The 9,488-nt window shown below is 61.5% G+C and overlaps 1 protein-coding gene across 1 annotated transcript in view; it reads left to right on the top strand.

Annotated features, from left to right (window-relative positions):
• Nucleotides 1-9,488, top strand: part of DTX1 (deltex 1, E3 ubiquitin ligase) — a 26,492-nt gene that overhangs the window by 13,027 nt on the left and 3,977 nt on the right. Inside the window, exon 2 of the mRNA XM_014966566.1 lies at nucleotides 6,195-6,855. Within this exon, the coding sequence (XP_014822052.1) occupies nucleotides 6,195-6,855 (661 nt within the window). The remainder of the gene's footprint in view (nucleotides 1-6,194; nucleotides 6,856-9,488) is intronic.

Here is a 9,488-nt window from a genome sequence, read left to right as displayed (position 1 = left end):
GTGTCTATTTTTGTCAGTTAGGTTGACGGTTGGACAAGATGATCTTTAAGGTCCCTTCCAACCTAGAAGATTCTGTGATTCTGTGATATCTCCTGGGAGAGATGGACACCAGGTGGTACAAATTGCTAAATGTGGGAGTTGGGAAGGATGGACACCTGGAGTCATGGACGGACTAGCTGGAGGGACACTGGCTCTGCCCTGCGGCAGCGGTAGAGGGGACAGGAGCTGTGTGGCTGGGGCCGCTGGTGGCCCTCGGGGACCTGGGGCTGTGTGTGTGCCCGCATGTCGGGGTGTCCTCCTTTTGTCCCCCTCTGCTGCGCGGCAGCGGGATGCGGGGTGTGGATGTGAGCGGGCAGTGGGGGGTGGGACACGGCTGTAAGGAGCAGTGGGACGCGGGACATGGATGTGAGTGGGACAAGGGATGCAGGATGTGGGATGTGGGATGGATGCAGGATGTGGGATGGATGCAGGATGCAGCTGCAGTCGGGCAACGGGACATGGGATGCAGCTGCAAGGACCAGTGGGATGCAGGATGCAGCTGGAAGGACCAGTGGGATGCGGGACATGGATGTGAGCGGGACAAGGGATGCGGGATGTGGGATGGATGCAGGATGCAGCTGCAGTCGGGCAGCGGGATGCGGGATGCAGTTGCAAGGGAAAGTGGGATGCAGGATGCAGTTACAAGCACCAGGGCAACATGGGAGGCAGCTGGAAGGACCAGTGGGATGTGGGACATGGATGTGAGCGGGATGCAGGATGCAGGATGCGGGATGCAGGATGCAGCTGCAGTTGGGCATTGGGACAAGGGATGCAGTTGCAAGGGAAAGTGGGATGCAGGATGCAGTTACAAGGATCATGGGGACATGGGATGCAGCTGGAAGGACCAGTGGGATGCGGGACATGGATGTGAGCGGGATGCGGGATGTAGGATGCAGCTGCAGTCAGGTAGTGGGACATGGGATGCAGCTGCAAGGACTGGCAGGATGCAGGATGCAGCTGCAAGGACTAGTGGGATGCGGCACATGGATGTGAGCGGGATGTGGGATGCAGGATGCAGTCAGGCAGCGGGACAAGGGATGCAGTTGCAAAGGAAAGTGGGATGCAGGATGCAGTTACAAGGACCAGGGGGACATGGGATGCAGCTGGAAAGACCAGTGGAATGCGGGACATGGATGCGAGCGGGATGCAGGATGCGGGATGCAGGATGTGGGATGCAGGATGCAGCTGCAGTCGGGCAGTGGGACATGGGATGCAGCTGCAAGGACCAGCAGGATGCAGGATGTAGTTACAAGGACCAGTGGGATGCAGGACATGGATGTGAGCGGGATTTGGGATGCAGGATGCAGCTGCAGTCGGGCAGTGGGACAAGGGATGCAGTTGCAAAGGAAAGTGGGATGCAGGATGCAGTTACAAGGACCAGTGGAACACGGGACATGGATGTGAGTGGGATGCAGGATGTGGGATGCAGGATGTGGGATGCAGGATGCAGCTGCAGTCGGGCAGCGGGACATGGGATGCAGCTGCAAGGACTGGCAGGATGCGGGATGCAGCTGTAAGGACCAGTGGGATGCAGGACATGGATGTGAGCGGGATGTGGGAATTCGGGATGCAGCTGCAGTCGGGCAGAGGGACATGGGATGCAGTTGCAAGGGAAAGTGGGATGCAGGATGCAGTTACAAGGACCAGTGGGACATGGGATGCAGCTGGAAGTACCAGTGGGATGCGGGACATGGATGTAAGCAGGATGCGGGATGCAGGATGCGGGATGGATGCAGGATGCAGCTGCAGTCGGGCAGCGGGACATGGGATGCAGCTGCAAGGACTGGCAGGATGCGGGATGCAGCTGTAAGGACCAGTGGGATGCAGGACATGGATGTGAGCAGGATGCGGGATGCAGGATGCAGCTGCAGTCGGGCAGCGGGACAAGGGATGCAGTTGCAAAGGAAAGTGGGATGCAGGATGCAGCTAAAAGGACCAGTGGAACGTGGGACATGGACGTGAGCGGGGTGTGGGATGAAGGATGCAGTCGGGCAGCAGGACAAGGGATGCAGTTGCAAAGGAAAGCGGGATGCAGGATGCAGTTACAAGGACCAGTGGAACACAGGACATGGATGTGAGTGGGATGCGGGATGCGGGATGGATGCAGGATGCAGCTGCAGTCAGGCAGCAGGACATGGGATGCAGCTGCAAGGACCAGTGGGATGCAGAATGTGGATGTGAGCGGGATGTGGGATGCGGGATGCAGTCGGGCAGCAGGACATGGGATACAGTTGCAAGGGAAAGTGGGATGCAGGAAATGGATGTGAGTGGGATGTGGGATGCGGGATGCAGGATGCAGTCGGGCAGCGGGATGTGGGATGCAGTTGCAAGGATCAGGGGGACATGGGATGCAGCTGGAAGGAGCATTGGGATGCGGGACATGGATGTGAGCGGGATGTGGGATGCGGGATGCAGCTGCAGTCGGGCAGCAGGACATGGGATGCAGCTGCAAGGACTGCCAGGATGCGGGATGCAGCTGCAAGGACCAGTGGGATGCGGGATGTGGATGTGAGTGGGATGCAGGATGCAGGATGCGGGATGCAGGATGCAGCTGCAGTCAGGCAGCAGGACATGGGATGCAGCTGCAAGGACCAGTGGGATGCAGGATGTGGATGTGAGCGGGATGTGGGATGCGGGATGCAGTCGGGCAGCAGGACATGGGATACAGTTGCAAGGGAAAGTGGGATGCAGGAAATGGATGTGAGTGGGATGTGGGATGTGGGATGCAGGATGCAGTCGGGCAGCGGGATGTGGGATGCAGTTGCAAGGATCAGGGGGACATGGGATGCAGCTGGAAGGAGCATTGGGATGCGGGACATGGATGTGAGCGGGATGTTGGAGGGAGGATGCGGGATGCAGCTGGAAGGAGCATTGGGAGGCGGGACATGGATGTGAGCGGGATGTTGGAGGGAGGATGCGGGATGCAGCTGGAAGGAGCATTGGGAGGCGGGACATGGATGTGAGCGGGATGTTGGAGGGAGGATGCGGGATGCAGCTGGAAGGAGCATTGGGAGGCGGGACATGGATGTGAGCGGGATGTTGGAGGGAGGATGCGGGATGCAGCTGGAAGGAGCATTGGGAGGCGGGACATGGATGTGAGCGGGATGTTGGAGGGAGGATGCGGGATGCAGCTGGAAGGAGCATTGGGAGGCGGGACATGGATGTGAGCGGGATGTTGGAGGGAGGATGCGGGATGCAGCTGGAAGGAGCATTGGGAGGCGGGACATGGATGTGAGCGGGATGTTGGAGGGAGGATGCGGGATGCAGCTGGAAGGAGCATTGGGAGGCGGGACATGGATGTGAGCGGGATGTTGGAGGGAGGATGCGGGATGCAGCTGGAAGGAGCATTGGGAGGCGGGACATGGATGTGAGCGGGATGTTGGAGGGAGGATGCGGGATGCAGCTGGAAGGACCAGTGGGATGCGGGATGTGGATGTGAGCGGGATGCGGGATGGAGGATGCGGGATGCAGCTGCGAGGGAGGATGCGGGATGCAGCTGGAAGGGCAAGGACTGCCAGGATGCGGGATGCAGCTGGAAGGAGCATTGGGAGGCGGGACATGGATGTGAGCGGGATGTGGGATGCGGGATGCAGCTGCAGTCGGGCAGCAGGACATGGGATGCAGCTGCAAGGACTGGCAGGATGCAGGATGCAGCTGCAAGGACCAGTGATATGTGGGACATGGATGTGAGCGGGATGTGGGATGCGGGATGCAGCTGCAGTCGGGCAGCAGGACATGGGATGTAGCTGCAAGGACTGGCAGGATGCAGGATGCAGCTGCAAGGACCAGTGATATGTGGGACATGGATGTGAGCGGGATGTGGGATGCGGGATGCAGCTGCAGTCGGGCAGCAGGACATGGGATGTAGCTGCAAGGACTGGCAGGATGCAGGATGCAGCTGCAAGGACCAGTGATATGTGGGACATGGATGTGAGCGGGATGTGGGATGCGGGATGCAGCTGCAGTCGGGCAGCAGGACATGGGATGTAGCTGCAAGGACTGGCAGGATGCAGGATGCAGCTGCAAGGACCAGTGATATGTGGGACATGGATGTGAGCGGGATGTGGGATGCGGGATGCAGCTGCAGTCGGGCAGCAGGACATGGGATGTAGCTGCAAGGACTGGCAGGATGCAGGATGCAGCTGCAAGGACCAGTGATATGTGGGACATGGATGTGAGCGGGATGTGGGATGGAGGATGCGGGATGCAGCTGCAGTCAGGCAGCAGGACATGGGATGCAGCTGCAAGGACTGGCAGGATGCGGGATGCAGCTGCAAGGACCAGTGATATGTGGGACATGGATGTGAGCGGGATGTGGGATGTGGGATGTGGGATGTGGGATGCAGTCAGGCAGCGGGACAAGGGATGCAGTTGCAAGGGAAAGTGGGATGCAGGATGCAGTTACAAGGACCAGGGGGACATGGGAGGCAGCTGGAAGGACCAGTGGGATGCGGGACATGGATGTGAGCAGGATGCGGGATGGATGCAGGATGCAGCTGCAGTCAGGCAGCGGGACATGGGATGCAGCTGCAAGGACCGGCAGGATGCGGGATGCAGCTGGAAGGACCAGTGGGATGCGGGATGTGGATGTGAGCGGGATGCGGGATGGAGGATGCGGGATGCAGCTGCAGTCAGGCAGCAGGACATGGGATGCAGTTGCAAGGACCAGTGGGATGCAGGACGTGGATGTGAGCGGGATGTGGGATGCAGGATGGAGCTACAAGGACCAGTGGGATGCGGGACGTGGATGTGAGCGGGATGTGGGATGCAGGATGGAGCTACAAGGACCAGTGGGATGCGGGACATGGAGGTGAGCGGAATGCGGGATGCAGGGATGCAGCTGCAGTCGGTCAGTGGGATATGGATGCAGCTGCAAGGGAAAGTGGGATGCAGGACATGGATGTGAGCGGGATGTGGGATGTGGGATGTGGGATGCAGGATGTGGGATGCAGGATGCAGTCAGGACAAGGGATGCAGTTGCAAGGGAAAGTGGGATGCAGGATGCAGTTACAAGGACCAGGGGACATGGGAGGCAGCTGGAAGGAGCAGTGGGATGCGGGACATGGATGCGAGCGGGATGCGGGATGCAGGATGGGGGCTATGGAGGCAAGGAGGCAGGCGCGGATGTGATCACAGGCGGGATGCAGGGCACGGACGCGAGCGGGATGTGGACGTGAGCGGGAGGTGGGACATGGAGGTGAGCGGGCAGCGGGATTGGGGATGGGGGCCGGAGCGGGCAGCAGGATGGGCCATTCCCCATGGGATGAGCATCCTCCCTGCCCCCCTCCCGCGGGGCCGCCGGAGGAGCTGCCTCAGCAGAAGCCGGCAGCTGGGCCCAGGCTCTGCTCCCTGCCGCGGCCGATGATTAATGACCGTTATTAGCGTCGTTAATCGGGCTGGGCAAACGGTGCTGGCGAGGGGATAGGAAGGCACCGCGCTGCAGGGGCACTGCCAGGGCTGCGGCTCAAGGAGGGGGCTGTGATGCTTCCCCCCCAACCGCAGAGCTTCAGGGGTGGCTTTAGCATCCGACTGGGTCGCAAACAGGCAGCGAGGGGCCAGGATTTGGCCGTGCACAGGGGACAACACCTCTCTCCTGTGACTGCCAGCTCCAGCCGGAGCCGCAGCAGCTGTCAGGAAACCTCTCCTGACCGGGAAATGCTCCGGGAATGGCGAGGGGATCCTGGCCGGGGAGGGCGGACACGGGCCTGGACCAGAGGGATGGAAGAAGGTGCTGGGGGGGGGAGTGTTGAGCAGCATCTCCCTTCCTGTGGCAGCCAGGGCCATGATCCCGACTGCCAGCAGCATGGCCGAGGGCCAAGCCGCCACCGCTGATGGAGGGTTGTTGAAGCCTGAGGAGTCCCCGGGGAGGTGTAGCCCCGCAGACACACCGATCGATCCGTCGCACGCCGCCGCTGCTCGGCAGAGGGGGAGGCAGGGGCTGCTGGGGAGCCGGTGGCCATCACCCCTCTGCACCCCGGGGCACTTTGTAGAGGGGGGAGAGAGCCTGCTTGCACCCCCAAAGTGCCTCTGCATCCTCATCCCTGTGGGGTGCCGGGCTGGGAACTGGACATACGTGTGTGTATGAACATAGGTCCCACCTCCTGGGGTGCTGGAGCCCTGTGGGGGCTCAATCCCCCCCACCCCTGTCTCCCCAGGGACCATGCGCCCCGTACGGAGGAACTTCTATGACCCGTCCTCGGCCCCGGGGAAGGGCATCGTGTGGGAGTGGGAGAACGACAACAACTCCTGGACCCCTTACGACATGGACATCTGCATCACCATCCAGAACGCCTACGAGAAGCAGCACCCCTGGCTGGACCTCTCCTCCCTGGGCTTCTGCTACCTCATCTACTTCAGCAGCATGTCCCAAATGAACCGGCAAACCCAACGCAAGCGCCGGCTCCGGCGTCGCATGGACCTGGCCTACCCCCTCACCATGGGCTCCATCCCCAAGTCGCAGTCGTGGCCGGTGGGGACCAGCACGGGGACACCTTGCTCCTGCCCTCAGTGCCTGCTGGTCAACAGCACCCGCGCCGCCTCCAACGCCATCCTGGCTTCCCAACGCCGCAAGCTCTACCCGGGTGCCGTCCGCCAGAGCAGCACCTTCGCCGGGGGGGCTCTCTGGCCGGCGGGGACGGGGACGGGGGCGATGGCGGGTGGCACGGCCAAGGGTGAGGGGCTGCGGGTGGCCGGAGGGGCGTTTGCCCCCAGCCAGAGCGTGCCCAGCGGGATACCGCTGCCTGGGCTCAACAACCTCAACCGACCCGGCACACAGCGGGGGTCCGGACTCGGTGCCCGGGCCACCGTCCCCCCCGGGTAAGCTGGCTGGAGGAGGGTGGCCTGGGGAAGGGGATGGCTGTGGTGTCACCGGGGCCGTGGGGATGGCAGGGGAGGTGGGCACAGGGACACAGAGCTGGGGGAAAGGGGAGATGGAGGTGCCTCATCCCCTGCTGTCGCCTGGCACAAACAGCCCTGGGTCACCTCCAGCCCCAGCCTGGAGGGACATGGTGGCAGGAGGGACAGCCCCAGCAGCTGGCTTGTCCCTGGATGGTCCCCTGGGGCTGCGGTGGTTGGTGCAGTGTGCCATGATGTGCCACACTGTGCCGGGATGTGCCACACTGTGCCATGATAGGCGAGGATCTGCTGGAGACAAGTTCTGAAGAGAAAGATCTGTGGGTCCTGGTAGACAGCAAAATGACCATGAGCAAGCAGTGTGCTCTTGTGGCCAGGAAGGCCAATGGGATCCTGGGCTGCGTAGGGAAGAGTGTGGCCAGGAGGTGGAGGGAGGTCATTCTCCCCCTCTGCTCTGCACTGGGGAGGCCACAACTGGAATATTGCGTCCAGTGCTGGGCTCCCCAGTTCAAGAGAGACAGGGAACTGCTGGAGAGAGTCCAGCGTAGGGCTACAAAGATGATTCAAGGGTTGGAGCATCTCCCTGATGAGGAAAGGCTGAGAGAGCTGGGGCTCTTTAGTCTGGAGAAGAGAAGGCTGAGGGGAGACCTTATTAATGCCTGCAAGTATCTCAAGGGCGGGCTGAGGGAGGAGGGAGCCAGACTCTTTTCAGTAGTTGCCAGTGAGAGGACAAGAGGCAATGGGCACAAGTTGGAACATAAGGGGTTCCACTTGAATATGAGGAAGAACTTCTTCACGGTGAGGGTGACAGAGCCCTGGAACAGGCTGCCCAGGGAGGGTGTGGAGTCCCCTTCTTTGGAGATTTTCAAGACCCGCCTGGATGCTCCTGAGTAACATGCTCTGACAAGCTCTGGGTCGTCCTGCTTTAGCAGGGGAGTTGGACTAGATGATCTCTATGGTCCCTTCCAACTCTAAAAATTCAGTGAAATTCAGTGAAAGGGTGGGTTGAAGGAGGAGGGAGCCAGATTCTTTTCAGTGGTTCCCAGCGAGAGGACGAGGGGCAACGGGCACAAGCTGGAACATAAGAGGTTCCACTCAAATATGAGAAAAAACTACTTCACAGTGAGGGTGACAGAGCCCTGGAACAGGCTGCCCAGGGAGGTCATGGAGTCCCTTTCTTTAGAGATTTTCAAGACCCGCCTGGATGCTCCTGAGTAACATGCTCTAACATGCTCTAGGCAATCCTGCTTCAGCAGGGGAGTTGCACTAGATGATCTCTATGGTCCCTTCCAACTCTAAAAAAATTCAGTGAAATTCAGTGATGTGCCACACTGTGCCATGTCAGCTGGAGGAGATGGAGTTCCTGGTCCCAGGGGACTCGTGTCCTCGCTGGCCAGCACAGGGTGTATGACCCCCCTGTGGCCTGATGCCACCAGGCAGGTCTCTGGGGAGGTCACGGCCATGGGGACCACAGACGTGTCCCCTACACGGATGGCAACAACTCTCCGAGGGGATGCGGGCGGGTGAGCAGACCCCACAGTGGGATGTCCCAGTGGGGGTCTCCCATCCCGGCACCCAAACCCCCATGGTGGGGCTGACCCAGTGTCCCCTCAGGGCTCTTGTCACGGGCTGAGGGGCTGGCAGGGTGGACGGGAGCAGGCATGGCCCTGGGCCCGGCCTGACGAGCGGGCCGTGACAGCATGGCTGGCAGCCTGCCGCTGTGGAAAGCCCCGGTTCCACTCGCTTGGGTGGGAACCGGCCCAAATCCTGCCCCGGGGTATTCGCTTGGAGCCCCCCCCAAAAGGTGAGTGCGTGCCCCGGGATGCAGCGAGCCCACCCTGGGGGACAAGGGGAGAGCCTGTCCCATCCCTCCCAGCTCCCTGCCATGGGTGCTGGGATCTGGGGGGCACAGGGGGTGGCAAGTTCACTCAGCCCCCGGCAGGTCCTGGGGCATTTCCTTCCCCTGCTGACGTGCTGCTTTCGCTTCCGTGTGCTGGGAGCCTGTCCCATCCCTCCCAGCTCCCTGCCACGGGGCAGGATCTGGGGGGCACAGGGGGTGGCAAGTTGACTGAGCCCCCGGCAGGTCCTGGGGCATTTCCTTCCCCTGCTGACGTGCTGCTTTCGCTTCCGTGTGCTGGGCGCTGGGCCGTGCAGTCCCCGTCACTGTCTCCATCACTGTCCCCGTCACTGTCCCCGTCCCCGTCCCTGTCCCGGCACGCAGACCCCATCCCGTGCAGCCTCATGGACAGGTAGGAGTGGGCCAGGAAGACCCCAGGGGGTCGTCACCTGGGTTGTGTCCACCACCACCGCCCCAGCCTTGGCGTGGGTCACAGCAGCTTTGGGAACCAGAGGGACAACGCCTTTGTGTGGGGCTGAGTGCTGCCAAACTCATCACTGTGATGGTCATGTGCATTGGGGGGGCTTTGGGGATCGGGGAGGGGGTTGACGTCGCTGGTGGGGGCTGCTGCGTGGGCTGCTGAGCTGGGACAGTGGGATGTGGGTGTGAGCCAGCAGTGGGGTTCAGGCCGTGGATGGGGGCAGGCAGCAGGAGTGGACGGTTCTCCATGAGCTGCTGGAGTGGGGTGAGGGCAGGAGAG

Source organism: Calidris pugnax, unplaced genomic scaffold (genome assembly GCF_001431845.1).
Source record: "Calidris pugnax isolate Ruff unplaced genomic scaffold, ASM143184v1 scaffold7, whole genome shotgun sequence".
Classification (NCBI taxonomy): Eukaryota; Metazoa; Chordata; class Aves; order Charadriiformes; family Scolopacidae; genus Calidris; species Calidris pugnax.
This window is presented reverse-complemented; position numbering and strand designations above follow the sequence as displayed.